This window comes from Protopterus annectens, chromosome 4.part0 (assembly GCF_019279795.1).
Source record: "Protopterus annectens isolate FY-2018-M chromosome 4.part0, PAN1.0, whole genome shotgun sequence".
NCBI classification, from domain to species: Eukaryota; Metazoa; Chordata; order Ceratodontiformes; family Protopteridae; genus Protopterus; species Protopterus annectens.
In genome coordinates, this window is record NC_056733.1 from 645,431,690 (window position 1) to 645,448,669 (window position 16,980).

General features: G+C 37.5%; 1 protein-coding gene across 1 annotated transcript in view; it reads right to left on the minus strand.

Moving 5' to 3' along the window:
* The window catches only part of HPD (4-hydroxyphenylpyruvate dioxygenase), a 313,743-nt gene extending 298,096 nt beyond the window's left edge, over positions 1 to 15,647 (minus strand). Inside the window, exons 1-3 of the mRNA XM_044069652.1 lie at positions 15,589 to 15,647; positions 15,144 to 15,170; positions 13,893 to 13,955 (exon numbers count right to left, since the gene is read on the minus strand). Of these exons, the coding sequence (XP_043925587.1) occupies positions 13,893 to 13,955; positions 15,144 to 15,170; positions 15,589 to 15,591 (93 nt within the window). The 5' untranslated portion in view covers positions 15,592 to 15,647. The remainder of the gene's footprint in view (positions 1 to 13,892; positions 13,956 to 15,143; positions 15,171 to 15,588) is intronic.
* Between the last annotated feature and the right edge of the window lie 1,333 nt (positions 15,648 to 16,980).

Genomic DNA, 16,980 nt, shown 5'->3' on the forward strand with positions numbered 1-16,980 from the left:
GCTTCTGCACCTATTTTGAGAAAGTCAGTGGTAAAGTTATCAGCAGCTGAGGTTGATGCTTTTAACTTGTCTAGTAACTTTTTATGGTTGATGTAGGGATGGGCTGAAAACTAAAAGACGGTGTGTTGCTTTCAAGAACAGATGTAAGTTGGAGTGGTGAAGTGAGGAGGTCATTGTTTAGTGATAGAAATGACTAGATAAAATGAGTGTTGAACTGAGTGCTGCTACAAGCCCAGTTTATAGAAATGCAACAAACATACTAAAAGTGTACAGGTTGAAGAACAAGACATACTAAGTGGTATGAAAATGAAGACTAGATGTCCTGCTACTAGGACCTAAACTAATCATTAGGAGAAAGACATGGTACGACAGCCAGATATGCTACTATATTGTTATTGGTTTGCTTATCTGGACTCTGGGGATGTGCCTACAAAAGTTAAAAGTTTAATCAGAAAGAAAAGTGGAGTTCTAATGTCAAGACTTAGTCACATAAAAAAACAAAGACTCACATGAGTAGATATTACCTTTGATTATGAGGCACTTCAGAGCATTTTTAAGACAACCAACTGCCTAAAAACAGTTAATGGGAAGAACATACAAGTTGCAAAGTGCATAACCCTGTACAGCTAGACACTATTTTTGGCTGGTGAATTCAGTTTCACTTTATAGACTGTCATGCAGCTTCACAAATTAGAGAACTTATCCACAGCTGATCTGAGCTGTCATATAACTTAAAAATTAAAGAACTTATTTACAGCCCCCATGACCTGTTAAAATGCAAGGTCATGCTTAAATCAGTATAATATCCAGAAGTCCAAAATAAATAAACATTTAAAACCACTTATAAATGTCCCAAATTAATATAAGGAGCAACACACTTTCTTTTTTCTTATTAAACCCTCTAGGGGTTTTACCCAAATCTGATTGTCTGAACTGTGGCAGCAACGAGAGGTAGTATTAGCAATGGATTTAATCTTCCGTGGCATGCAAAGCACAAAAAGCGTGATATTATCCACCTCTCTGCTGAATGTATATTGTCCTCTGCTAGCCTAGTAGCCTTGCAAAGAGTAACAATGTTGAGATCTAAGAAGACAGTACCACAGTGACATGCAAAGAAGAGAGTTTGCTATCAGCCAATATTTTCATTCCCTCCAACAAAAACAGGGGCCTTGTACATGGATGTTACATTGTTTTAATGTAAATCCACCCCAGGAGACATCTTATCAGAGCCATGAAGGCTCCTTATCAGTAAAGCAACTCTTACAGGTATTTTTGATATAAGTAAGGTAATAAATAAAGACTTGATGAATTCTGTCTCATGCAATTACATGGCTATATATGCCTATGTTTGTCATTAATCCAGCCTTGCTGCCCTCACGACTGGCAAAAGGGACATGATGCTGCTAGTACAGAGCTCACACCATGACTTATAAAGCCAGCAGTCAGCAAATAAAACATTTCTCAATAAATCACTGTCCTTTATTTACCTTTGTTTTGGTACCACAATGTGTTTATTAGGCAAGATCATGTCTGGTGTCTGAATAATCACATATGACTACATCTTAAGTTATTGTTAACTACTCAGGTACATAACATATTCATTAATGTTTGCTTTAACAAACTAGTATAACATGATTTACTGCATGCCATAAATGTTATTTACTTGGCATGCCCTTAATGAAAATATATTAAGCCATGAAGATTATCTCATAACATGCCAGCTGCTTTTTTCCCTTAAAAATTATACGTATATATATATATATATATATATATATATAGAGAGAGAGAGAGAGGGGGGGGGGTAATCTATATGTTTCCTTTCACATTGCAGTAGTGGATATTTTCTGATAAAATATGCATTTTATGACAATACGTTCATGGGTTGATTCCAGTGAGTGTCAACCCATAATTGCTCTTTTTCTGTACATCATCTGCATCTACATAAATCCTTTTCTTTGAATACTTAAATCCTTTGCTTTGAAGTTCTGCTAACAGCAGATCATTATTTTCACCCTGATACATTTTAGTGAAAAACAGACATGCATCTTGTTATTTAAAAAAGCCTAAGTATAAGGCAAATTATACATACTTGTATTATCCCATCTTTACATCAAGCAAATTTAAAATTTCATAATCTTCCAGTTTATTCATAATACATACCACGATATGACTGTTTAAAAATAAGTATAGATTTAGTTCAATTTTCATAAAGAAGACTTTGCTCGCTTTTTTCATTTTTCTCTGGTTATTCCTTGTTATGTACTATATGCTGTGGCATACTGTGCTGAGTTATTCCTGCAAAGTGCCAACCAACCATCATGTGGCAGATCAGGAAGAGAATGTGAATACAGTACTAAGTATACAGATGGTGGGCTACACTGACATTAGAGATGTTACCTGCTGATGGTCTACTACATTAACATTAGAGACATTACTTGCTAATGGCAGAGTACAGTGACATTTGAGACATTACCCTCTGATGGTGGGCTGCACTGGCATTACAGACATTACCTGCTGATGATGGACTACAATGACATTAGAGATGTTACCTTCTGATGACGGACTATAGTGACATTAGACAGATTACCTGCTGATGGCAGACTACACTGACATTAGAGACATTACCTGCTGATGGTGGGCTACACTGACATTAGAGACATTACCTGCTGATGGTGAGCTACACTGACATTAGAGACATTACTTGCTGATGGTGGGCTACACAGACATTAGAGACATTATCTGCTGAGAGATGTATCAAAAGCATTTCTGGAGTTTTAGTAATTTCTCCAAATAACTCTGCCTTCTCCACAGTTTTGTGGAGCAGAATGCCATTACACCAACAGTACAGAGTGTTAGCTGGTTGTGTTGCTTGGATTTATAGTAACTAACAGAAGACAATAAACTTGAAAATATCATCAGAATTAACTCAAAAATCCAAATAGTTAACTTGTCAGGAAATTCAAAACTAAGGATTTTTTTGGAGAGGAAAGCAAGTCCCCTGCGATCCCATATGCAGGGTATCCTGCACCCCCCTGTAATGGTATATAAAACTAATTGATACTTATATATTATTGCAACCAAACAACTTGATAATATGCAAGTAGCGATTTCTCCAGTTTCTAAAAAGTTTCTAAGAGCAATATTTAAATTCTGTCCCTATTTTGTGGGTCACTTTTCACAAACGTGATTCATTATTTGGAAACAACAGAGCAGAAGGGATGAATGACTTTCGAATGAGCTACTGTTGTTTCCGGGATTCTGTTTTTACTGGCCTTTTTTTTTAAAAAAATGTCTTGGTCTCCAGTACCTTGAATGTACTTGGGCACACTGATACCTCTCAAGTCTCCAGATTTCTGCCTCATATTTTTAATGTATTCCTTGCAAAATCTGTGGTTTCCAACTCATCATCGAGGATCAATGACACTAAATAATGGGATGCGTCTCTTTTCAGACTTTATCTCCTTCAAAGAAAGCAGAGATTCCCATAACGACTGTGTATGTTGTTGGTAGTTTGCGACTGCCTGCTTCTTTTTCTGTTCTCTATTAATTTTTGTTATGTTGAATTAGGTTCCTGTCATCTGAATTTTGGTCAGCCTTGCTTGATTTATCCAGGAAAAGTGAAAGGAAAAATGGGCAGAATGATGACAGCTTAGGAAGCTGCTTGTGCTAACACATAATGGCAGCCATGCTACATCCTATATGATTACATTGTCTAATTGTTGATAGAAACTAGCTGTGTATGTATACAGCTTAGTCTGTTTATTTAATGCACCAAAATAGGGGCGGATTTTAAATATTACCCTTATAAACATATAAAGTTGGGTAATTAACGTAGTTTGGAATCTGGTTGCGATAATATGTAAGTACCAATTAATTTTAACAGCACAAAAGGATTTTGTGAGTAATGGTAGTGTTTTACTACCCCAAAACTGTGAGATGATAAAATCAGTGAAGCCATAGTATGCAACTATACTAGATTCAGCCAAACTCAGGTAATTATTTGAGTGTCAGTGCTACAGGTGTTACTGAAATTCCACACTCCCACATTACTTGACTGTATTCAATAATCGGGAGAAGTGCCTATGGACAATGCACACATACCGAGATTATGCAACATTTCACATAGATTATGTGCTACATGTGAGGATGGTCTGACCTACCTGATTCTACATGTCATCATACAAAATGGAATGGATGTAGATGTTCAATAAAGCCCACAGTAAACTAATTCACTGCCTAACTAGGACCGTACCCTTCGAACACACATATATGCACCTTAAAAACAATAAGATATACTCAGGAATGTTCTGCCAACGCACTTGAAAGTGCTCTGCTCTTTTCTGAAGCTTGTTACAAAATCATTTCCACAAGCGGATCCTCAGATCTTGTCAGCATTATGCATGTTTTCAAAAGAAAGGATTTATTTTGCAACCTTCTTTCCGTCTTTCTTTCTTTATAATGCATAAACCTGAAGTCAATGTTAGTTTTAATCATTGTTTTCCTACCCAGTAATATCTGGAAATGTGATAGCATGCCAGGACAGAAAGTTTTACAATGGGCTTCCCATTAGCTAATGTAAGTTGATTCTAGAAAGTAGGCCCAGTTTCAAAATATATACAGATTAAAAATAACTACATTTTTGAAAACAATGATAGGATACTATAGACTATTGGGAGTAAATAAATTGTTTCCTTATGGGTTAATATGGTATAAATGTTTACTTTCTCAGAAATTGATATTACATTTAAATATGCCATTTGGCAAGGTACATTTAGTGATATCCTAACCCTATATAAATGCAGCTTGGAGTAATGGATGGGTAACTGGAAATTTAGCCCCGGTAATGCATGTATGTGTCTGACAGACAGAGGCAATCAGTAAAGCCTTCCCTATATAAATCAAATTTGTGGGTCACATTTGGGTTGCATGGCTAGGATTATAAGGGCACTAGTGGTTGTTAGCCTAGTATACACCTATGAACCTATGAGCCTATGTTATACACCCATAGGAAGGCCCCATTATACGTCTATTTAATGATGAAATAAGAAGTATAAGAACAGATAATAAACATTTAAAAATGTCATCTTTGCAGAGAATTTAAGAAAAGCAAATACAGAAATCAGTTCTTCAATATGAGAAGTTTTCATAACAATGAAATAGATACAGAATTTCATAGGCTATAAAATTAACTAACAGACTAATTTATTTACTTAATGTAACATTAATAGCAGTGAAAAAAATAATATTAACAGTGAATCTGAAATACGTGTGATAGTTTTGTACATGTACACACATGCAAGCACAAACACATACACACACACAAAATCTTCTGGGAAACAATATAACGTAATGCAAAAAGAACAGAAACAGTCATAAAAAGCCATCATGGGAGTATCCTCCAGTTTCAAAGAGAGACATAAATGCTGTGAAAATGTCTTGTTGCCTAAATTTTACTTTTGTATTTTTAATATTGTTGTGTTACAAAAAATATCTGTTGGCATATAAGAAGGACTGATCAAAGTTTGTATGGAGTGGAGGAGCACTGAAAATTCCATGGACAACCTTAACCAGAAACAAAGCTATTCTTGGATGTAGTGCACCATATCTAGAGATATACACAGTGATACAGACAGTATAACTGCAACAGCTGTTACATATATATATATATATATATATATATATATATATATATATTTATATATATAAAATATATATATATATGTGTGTGTGTGTGTGTGTGTGTGTGTGTATACTACTAAAAACCACCAAAGACATGGTGTGTTTGTGTGTGCATATATATATATATATATATATATATATATATATATATATATGTGTGTGTGTGTGTGTGTGTATATATATATATATATATATATATATATATATATATATATATATAAATTATACATATGCATTTCATACATGTATCATATCCATTCTGTTGAAACTCACATACACAGAACTCTGGAATAGGCTCCACCAAGAGTCCTGCAGAGCGGAAATAGGTGTCTTGCAGCACTCTAGTGGTTAACAAAGCAAATTGTGTTGACCAAAAGAATGTTCTACATTCAGAATATATATATATATATATATATATATATATATATATATATATATATATATATATATATATATATATATAAATGGATCTACTTTAGTACATAACCGAGATGACAAGAATGAACATTTACAACAGCAACAGTGCACAAGGTTGGTATGTAGAACATCAAACTACCTATATAAGTTGAATACAGATCCCGGTACAGTGAAGATTGGGAAATCTGCCCATTTTCTCACTGTAGTGTGATCTTGGAGAAGGTACAATTTGCAGGTATGTGTAAATTTTCTTCTACATTTTTGCAGGGGGACAAGTCCCCCTGCACCCCCAACACCCCTTGCAAATTATATATATATATATATATATATATATATATATATATATATATATATATATATATACCAAGTCCAAGATCGCACTGCAGTGAAGAAAAGGGTGGATTTCGTGATCCTCACTGTACCGAGATCTGTATTCAACATTGCTTTTTTCCCACTTTTCTGAGATTTAAAAAAGTTCAGTTACAGATTTGCTGTTCTGAACTGTTTGTAAGTTTCTTGGAGGCCATTGTTTGCTTGGGCTAAAGGGAAGTCTCTGTGTTCATCAGTGGCAGTGATAAACATTGAGCAGCCTGCCTGCCCCTGTGGGAGTGGTTACTGCCTTGAAACTGTAGTTTTATTGGCCATTTTGGGTCAATTCCTAACTCCTTGATCTCCCTCTCTTAAAACCTGATTGCCTCGTGGTTTTGGCATCTTTTTGGACTTGTTGGCTGTTGGTGAAGCACCCACCAAGAGGAGAAAATGCTGAGAGAAGAAAGGAGCCACTTTTGAGATTTTAAGTATTTTGCTTCAGATTATTTGTTAAGTTTTTCTGCATTGCTGTCTACTTTTGAGCATTTTCTGGCTTGTTACACTTGATTTCTGTGTTGGTAACTGTATTTAGAACACAACCTAGAGCTGATTATTGAATTTCCTGCCTGCACCTATTTTTAAAATCATTTTTTTCTTAAAACTTGCATTTTATCTGTCTCTAGCCTAGCACTCAAATGTGGGGTCATTTACTGCACTGTTCTAACTTGTTGATACCTGTGAACCTCTGCTTTCCTTAAAAAAAAACAAAAAAACAAAAAAAATCAAAAAATCTTGCTTTTTTCCCACTTTTCTGAGATTTAAAAAAGTTCAATTACAGATTTGCTGTTCTGAACTGTTTGTAAGTTTCTTGGAGGCCATTGTTTGCTTGGGCTAAAGGGAAGTCTCTGTGTTCATCAGTGGCAGTGATAAACATTGAGCAGCCTGCCTGCCCCTGTGGGAGTGGTTACTGCCTTGAAACTGTAGTTTTATTGGCCATTTTGGGTCAATTCCTAACTCCTTGATCTCCCTCTCTTAAAACCCTCTTTTGCGTGGCTTTGCACGTTTTTGCGCATAGCGCAACATCGGGCAGCGCCGCCTAATTGGGTTTAAACTATTCCTGGCTCCACAAAGTCTGCTCTTCACTTTTTCCCTTAGAACTGCTCTATCTCTCAAATTAAACGCCATATTCTCATTCTAAGGCCCCTCACTGGTCCAAATAAGTAATTTTACAAGTTAGCACTAATAAACCATAAGCACTACTTACTCTTATACTCTCTACGATTACCTTGTCCCCTATTGGTCCATTTTAATTCAGTTCCCTATATTACTCTAGCATGTCCAAAGGTCAGTCAATGGTTTCCTCTCCAGTCCAGCTGGTGAATCTGGGAATTTTGAGGCAATGTTACAACTGTCTCATGTATACGGACAACCCTCTCCTCCTCCAAACAGGTTCAAATATATGTGAGAGATGCAACCATATAGCCAAACTGGAGGCTGAGCTCTCTCATCTCAAAACTGGTGTAACCAGTCAGGAGGAGAAGGTAACCTCACACAACACAATTCCAGTATCACATAGTCCCACCACAACAGCGAACCAAACACATAAAAACACAAAAACATACTCGGAGGCTCTAAATAAAAATCTACCTAAGCAACAGATACCTCCAAAGCAGACATCCAAGCAAACGCTACCCCAAAACAAAACACGTACAACACATAGCACACAAAGTCAGTGTGCCAAGCAATCACAGCCCTTAAGGCTGAATAACATACCTGATACTCTTGTAATAGGTGACTCTATTGTCAGACACACTGACGTACCGCTCACCAGGCTGAATAAAGAGAAGGTCACAGTGAGCTGCCTGTCGGGCGCTAGGATCCGCCACATAACGCAAGCACTCAGGTCACTCCAAAGCAAATACAAATATGACTCAGTCATTGTACATGCTGGCATGAATTACCTGAGACGTACCTCCCTCGACTACATGAAAAGAGACATAGAGGAGCTCTCTGATCATGTAGCCCAGGCCGGTATGACCCTGACCTTGAGCAGCATCTTACCTTCACCTAGAATGATGCCACAGTATAAAGACAAAATGATTGATTTTAACAACTGGCTAAAATTTTGGTGTCATTCAAAGGGGATACAGTGTCTGTCAGCTTGGGATGACATGCTCAACAAGCCACGTTGCTTCGCTAGGGACAGCTTGCACCTGTCACCCCTGGGCTTCCGGATATTGGCAAAGGCTCTTGCCACCCCCATAGTGCCTTTTTTAGCCAAGGCTCAAAAGTCAAACCCACCTCCATAGACAGCACAAGGAACAAGAAACTAAGGGTAATGCTGCTAAATGCCAGAAGTCTTAACCTCAAGATGCATGCACTCAAAGCTCTCCTCAGTATGGAGAACATCTATATCTGTGCAGTGACAGAAACTTGGTTCAAGGCTCCAGAGAGCACCCCAGCACTACCAGGTTATACCTCATATCATGCTTTTCGGCCCCAAAACCCGGACCGAACCACAAAAGGAGGGGGAGTTTCCATATTTATCAAGGATATCCACACCTCCAGGTTAGTGGCATTGCACGAAGTATCGAAGACCATCCATGTGCAACTGACAGTGGGCAAGACTGCTTTTCAGTTTATAGCATCCTACAGACCACCCTCTCAAAGTCTGGAATCCCACTCGGCTTTCCTGAAAACATTGGAGAACATGAAGATCTCTCCGAACACCATTATATTGGGCGACTTCAACTACCCAAACATGGACTGGGAGCATTACTCAAGCCCCAGCACCTTAGCCCAAAGGTTCCTGGAATTTATAAACTCAAATGCTATGGAACAACTAGTCACCACTCCCACAAGAGGGGAAAACATACTAGACCTGATCATTACCAACATGGGGACTCTATGCTCCATACCAGAAGTATATCCCTCATTGGTAAGATCAGACCATAAATTAATTTCACTGGATATCCACATCCCGACCCCACCCCCAGCCCAGAAAACCTCAGTGAAAAACTTCTCAAAAGCGAACTTCACACTTCTCAAAACTGAAGTGGAATCCTTCAAGGCCCCAGGGCCAGTGGAAACTACGGCCCAAACTGCAGAATCCTATAAACGCATTCTACGGACATCTCCAGGAATGCATGGATCATGCTATCCTAAACAAAATCAAGACCCAATCATCCAAAGGCAGGCATCCAGTCTGGTGGACCCCAGCCATAAATAAACTGTACAACAGAAGGAGGAAGCTACTACGATAGAGCAAAATCCCTAAAAGGGAAGGCATCTTTGATCAGTACTAGCAAAAAATTAAGATCCCTCATAAAATCCTCCAAGGCCAGCTTCGAGAGAAAAATTGCACAGGACACTAAAGACAATCATAAGGCTTTTTTCAGTTATGTTAGGATCCTGGGATGCAACTCCCAGACTTGTTCTGAGTTGATTCTAAACAACAAAAAATACACTGAACCCAAAGACATTGTCAATATCCTTGCAGACAGGTTCAGTGCAAACTCCCCCCGTCCCCCCCAAAAGAGCAAGTATCTATCCCAGCAGAGTGCAGCCTCTCAAACATCTCTGATGCTCAGGTGAAGACCGCCCTCTCCAAAGCAAAAAACACTGCTTCCATGGGACCAGATGGCGTCCCGGGTTGCGTCCTACATGAACTCCAAGAAGAACTAATCCCTCAAGTAAAACTGCTGTACAATCTCAGCCTCACTACAGGATATGTGCCCAAAGAATGGCGTACAGCAACAGTGGTCCCACTCCACAAAGGTGGCGCCTCTGCGGACCCTGGAAACTATCGCCCCATAAGCCTGACTAGCCTAGTCTGCAAGGCTATGGAGAGGATCATCATGGAACTCATAAACAAAGACATTGGGGACCTACAGACACTAGATCCTACACAATTTGGCTTCGTCAAGGGCAGATCCTGCCTTTTGAACCTGGATGACTTCTTCGAAACAGTCACCAAGGCCATAGATGAAGGGAAGGTAGTCCACACAGCCTATCTGGACCTCACAAAGGCATTTGACACAATACCCCACTCGGGCATCATAGATAAGCTATCCAGCCTAAATATAAACCCCTATGTCATAAGATGGGTCGCAAACTGGCTCAAAGACAGAACCCACAGAGTCAGAGTTGCTGGAGCCATGTCAGACTCGAAACCGGTCACATGTGGCATCCCACAAGGTTCTGTCCTGGGACCTCTCTTGTTCGGTATTTACTTTTCTGAGGTACAGGCCAGTGTGGGATGACTATGGCTCACCAAGTTCGCAGATGACTGCAAACTGGGCGCCATAATCGACTCTCCAGCTGACACAAACATCCTTCAAAAAGGTCTTGCAGAGACAGATAACTGGTGCCAGAGCCATGGTCTAAAGCTAAATGCCAAAAGTGTATAGTCATACCCTTTGGCAAAAACAATGTGCCCACAAATTACCACATAGGTGGTAACCCATTAAGTACAGAGAAAGTAATTAGGGATCTGGGGACCCAAGTTAATAGCAATCTCTCCTTTGACAACCACATTGCCAAAGTGGTTAGAAAGACCTTCTACATAGCCCACCTCATCATGAAAGGATTCACATCTAGATCAAGAGAGGTAATCGTGCCCCTTTATTCATCCCTCATCAGGCCCATCATAGAATACAATGCCCCCTTTGGGATGTACCTTACCCGACACCTGCAGCAATTAGAAAGACCCCAAAAGTACCTCACCAGGAGGCTCAAGGGACTCAAACAGATGCCCTATGCTGCTCGGTTAAAAAAACTCCAGCTCTACTCAGTTGCATACCGCCTACTTCGAGGCGATCTGTGCCTGACATATAAAGCTATGTCCAGCCCAGAATTAATGGACATGCTCCACCTCAGTAAATCTAAATCCCTTAGAGCCACACACTTGAGGGACTTGAACCTCAGCACAGAAATAAATAGAACATGCTGGAGGGACAGATTCATAACCCAGAGGCTCCCTTCGCTCTGGAATAGAATTCCAATTCATGTTAGGCAGAGCACCTCACTGACTCTCTTCAAGAAGAATCTTGATGAGTGGATGGGGGATCGTAGGTTTGTCCCTGGGATTACTTCCTTGTCACTATTAGACAGAGGCACAGTAAACTAAACTTTAAAAAGGGCACAGTATACTCAAATCAAGGGGTGGCGTAAGCCAAACACAATCGGGCTAGGCTTATAAATGCCCCAGGGCAGATAGCCTAGTATGAACCTATGAACCTATGAACAGGTAGTTCAATGATCTCAGTTCTGATCTTGTGCACTATCTCTGTTGTAAATGTTTGTTCTTCTCATCTCTGTTACGTAAATTTTATATATATGGTTGCAGTTCATTTGTTTGAATGTTTGAAATATCAAATGTTGCTTTATAAGAGACTGAAGTCTCTTTGTTTTGAGTATTGCCAATTTCTATGTATGCAAGATACAGAATTTGCCCTTTTCCCGCTGTTGTGCAATCTCAGAGTTGGTATATACAATTATAGGGGGGTGTTGGGGGTGGAGTGGGGCTTGCCCCCACCACACACATGGCCGGCCTTAGGCATAGGCCAACTAGGCGGCCGCCTAGGGCGCCGGTCTAGCAGGGGCACTTTTCCAGTATTTATGTGGTGTAGGTAGATCAGGATGGGGGCACCAGGCAATGAGTTGGGGGGCGCCGTGGAGCCCTTTTGCCTAGGGCACCAGTTGACCTAGGGCCTTTCCTGACCACACAATATATATAAATATAATTTTTTGCATTATATTGTTTAAATTTTTTATAGATTGATGTTTTTGTATTTGAACATTTGAATGTTTGATATTATGATAGACATTTCTTTGCACATAATGTGCTGAGATTGGATCTGTAAGTCACACATGTGTCTTTGCATTCATTAGCATGCATGCTATCTCTTCTCCTTTATAAAGTAATTCACAAGGTACGAGTACATGAGTTCTGCCAGGGGAGGTTTGAAAGGTAACACAGGTCAGGTGATTTAGAGATGAAGGCATGCTTACTCTATCTTAGCTTTAACCTGTTTTTTTTTTTCATAAGGGAAAGATACAGTAGAGTTTCAGTGTCAGTACATAATATCTTGAGGGCTGAGTTTCTAATGTGACTCAAATCCTTCTGAGTGTTCTAACCCTTACAAAACCAGTTTGCCAAAGTTTACCAAGAAGGTGATCTACAAAATCTTGTGTTATTATTCCATCTAGCTTTTTTGTCATAATTTATCTGAGATGCTGAAAATGTATTGCTTTATCTGCTTGACTGCACTGAGGATCATTTTCTAAGGCCTAAATTCATAAGCACAGCTAAGTAATTTGCTAAATCTGCACTAACTGTTTTGGAACAGAAGGAGTTAACGCCAGGTCTCAAAGTCTGCCACTCTCTGCTGTAGCTGTTGTATAATTCTACAGCAATAAACAATCAATTAAAAATCTTTTCTCCGAGGCAGCAATTCACAAACTCATGTAAGAATGAAGTAAGGAAAGGAGTTGTCAGCTCACAGTGGCTGTGCCTTATGGATGCGCTAAATCAAGAAATGAAAGTGCCGGAGTATATGTTAGATATTTAGATGCACTGTATTGTAGCCTGCAAATGCAAAAGTGATTTACTGTCATTGTACTAGATACAAACATTATTTTACTGAACTATGTAACAGAGAAAGCTTCCACAAGTGTACCTGAACTCCCTGAAACACATCAGAATCAGGAAATGTTCTTGTTCGTCATACATTTTAAAAATCTTGGCTCTATGTTGTGTCATCTCTGTTAAAATATTTCATGCAGTTATTTCACTCTAACGTTTAGTACAGAAGCAGGTGTGCTGCTGAGAAAAGGGTAGATTTACATTATATATTATTCATGTTGAGCATTTATCTGCTCATCACACTTCAGAAACAAACACATTTTCCCCATGTTTAACAGTCTTTTACTCTATGAATACAAACTTTAATACAAAAATAAGCAATCTGTAAAATAATATTAAACTGCTTTATAAGTAACCATTCAGTGATGGATTTAATAAGATTTATTGGGCAAAACATTGTGCCAAGTTGTTTCCTGGTGATGACTGCTGAATAAATGTATTTTATTACAATGCCTGATTTCACATAATTTCTGAATTGTAACTTAGTAGAGAGGTATCCCTAGATGTCATCACTGTGATAACCATATTACATTTCTTTGGAATAATTCATACCTTAATACTTTGTCATAATAGCACTACCAACAATTGCAAACGTATGAGTATCTCTATAGTCTACAGGGTACCATATGCAGTCTTTGAACTCCAGATGTCAGAAGTTGTGATAATGTGCCCCCTAATTCATTCCAGATTTCAAAACCATTAGTCTGAGCATGAGTTCCGCCCTGCTAGACATCCAATAGGAAGCCTAGTACTGCATAAACCTCCCAATTCCTAGAATTAAAGATGCATAAAAGGAGGAAAACACATAAAAGAAAATGCCAAGAAAAAAAATGACACTCACTTGTTTTGCATTTCCAACCCAGAATGTGATATGATCAAAACAGACAAAGCCACCTTTTTCATGCTGTTAGGGGAACAAGGAATTAATTAAGCTAAGCATAAACGTTAAAGTGAACATTAAAATGCTTACTAGTACATAACATGCATCAGAAGTTATACAGCTACACTACTGGTAATTTCAAGTAGATGATACATTTCCTAAAACATTTTTACTTAAAATTTAAATTAAAAAATGGATTGTTCACAGATGCATTCTCCTACAGTAAATTACCTTCTTGAGTTGTGGAACACTGCCTGTGTTAAAGAGTAAACATCAATAACAAAAAAGAATAATACTTCAACATTCAAGCAAAACTAATGACAGAACAATGGTGTGCAGCCAAATTATTGCTTACAATATGTTCTAGATTATTCAGATATACATGAAGATATCTTATAAAGCCTATGTTGTTTATCAGTATCAACGGATAATTTATGATTTACTAAATGAGAATACTTCTAAGCATTGTGTCAAGCAGAAATTATTTATAATTGTACACACATGCTTATCTGTATGTATATGTATGAAAATATTCTATATACATTCACCTACATATACACATTACATATATATTTATGTATAAGAGATGCAAAGTAATATCAAATCACATATACATATATATATATATATATATATATATATATATATATATACACACACATTATATATATATATATATATATATATATATATATATATATATATGTATAAGATATACAAAGTAATGTCAAATCTGTGCATATGTGTATTTTTATACACATACATATATATATATATATATATATATATATATATATACAAACATATACTATGCATGTATACTCACATACACACACTCATACATGTGTACACATTCACACATGCATATGATAGCAATTACTTTTTCTTCCTGTCTTTTCCTTTCACACACACACACACACACACACACACACATTTCTTATACATACATACATAGAAATAGACAGAAAGGAGAAATAAACACACAAGCATACTGTATTGTCTGTCACAAACCCACACAGAAATGTAATATTTTCTACAAGGTCAGCCTACATTTAAGTAAAGTTAAATAATCTTGAAGCCAAAACTTTGTGTAATTTACCGAAGTGACCACCTATAGACATGTATGCTAGCTGAACTCTTATGACAATATGCAGTTTAAAAAGCTGCTACCACAGTATATATTCAAGTAATGGAATTAAGATATTTGCTCACCTTTTCTCCTTTGTCTGTATAAGAGGTCTTGAAATGGAAGTAGCAGCAAAGGAACAAAAGAGTTAATGAAAACAACAGCATTCATAACAGGAATAAGTATTTCTTTAAAAAGAATTGCACAAAATTGCGATTTTGTACTACTTTGTATAGAATTAGACAGCATATTTTAGTATGAGATAATTTAATCACTCTGAAAATACAACAAAATGCTATAATTTATTTACTGTCCAAACACATTTTTCTATCAACACTACTTGCATAACTATTTCCATTAAAGTTTCTATTAATGTAATTTCATTTAAACAGTATGCTTGGCAAACATGAAGAAAATGACTTATGAAATAATAGTTCCATATTGTTTTAAAATTTATTTAAAAATCTGCAAATTTATCCAGAGCTTTGATTAAATTTTAAAAAGGGTATTGAGAGACGGACTGTGCCTTACCATTTTTGTCTCTGGCTCTGCGTATTTCCTAGTGTTAGAACAGAATGAGCTGAACTTGTGAATGCTGATCCTTACTTCACAATTTATGCTAAAGGAAGCCTCCTTCTCCAGCTCCACCCTGTCCTTTATAACTGCACTGACATCTGATACAATTTTCAGTCATTTACTTCCTGAATTTTAACTATCCCGCTTGAAAAGGCATGGCAATCGAAGTAGTTTTACAGGGTACAAAATAATAACACAAGTTACGTTACTCCTTTATTAAACATAAAGCACTTGCCCCTGATTATTTGATTAGAAAGTATACTATTCTTGCATGTGCTGTTGCCTAACAATCAGTTAAAAGGGTCAAACATTTCTTTTTTTAAATTTAAATATATTTAAATATTTTGGACATATAAATCAAGAAAAAAATGTTTTTCAATATAGCTGCATGGAAATTAGCTTTTCAAAGGTTTTGTACATTTGTCAGAAAGTTTGCATACCATGCCACAAAAGAAGTATAACTGCATAAAAAATGTATCCACGATAACCCATTTTTTGGCATTAATTTCTTAACAATGAATGTAATAAATATATTTGCTTGCTATGTTACACTCAATAGTATTTCATGTCTTCAGAAGTTCTGATTCTCAAATTCATTTAGTGTCTGGAGTGTCACTGTAAAACAAAGTACTCAAAAGTATGGCATTTTACAGACTTTCATGAAGATAGATAAAGGTATAATTTTATTTCACTGATTCCCATCCTAGTTTACCTTGTACTACAGTGGTTTAAGCTTTCATGTCAAAACACCCTCACTGTGAAAGATACATTCCTGGTATATTTGTTGTTTCTTTTCTGATTTGGGTTTGCCTCTACCTGTCTGTGACTTAATACAGGGGAAACATTTATAAGAGAGGACACCTGCAAAGGTTGTCAAAACCAATGTGGCAGCTCTGGGTTCTTTCTTTCGCCAAGGCACAATGTGAGTACAGTGGCTGGCCAGTGGGGTACCTCTAGACAAAAAAGGTCAGTTGCCTGCTGCACAGAATGTAACAACCAGGATTATAAGCAGTGATTCTCATTATGTCCACACTGTGTGAGCACCAGACCCCTGAGTCCTCACCACATCCTGTGTCACACAAATCACTACAGTAACTCTGCTGCCACAGTTCAAGTTTCTCCTTACTCTGTGACAGCAGAAGGAAGGGACCCTTTTGTTTCTGGGTTTCATAAAATGGTCCTTACAGCAGTTATGTGACACTATTTTGTCTAAACCCATTTCTATTAAATGGGTTCATTGAAGTGCCTGCCACCTATGCTAGGTAACAATCACATTATATAGATACTGCATAACAAATGACATGAGAAACACCCAATCCAAGGACCTAAACCTCATCTACAACATTA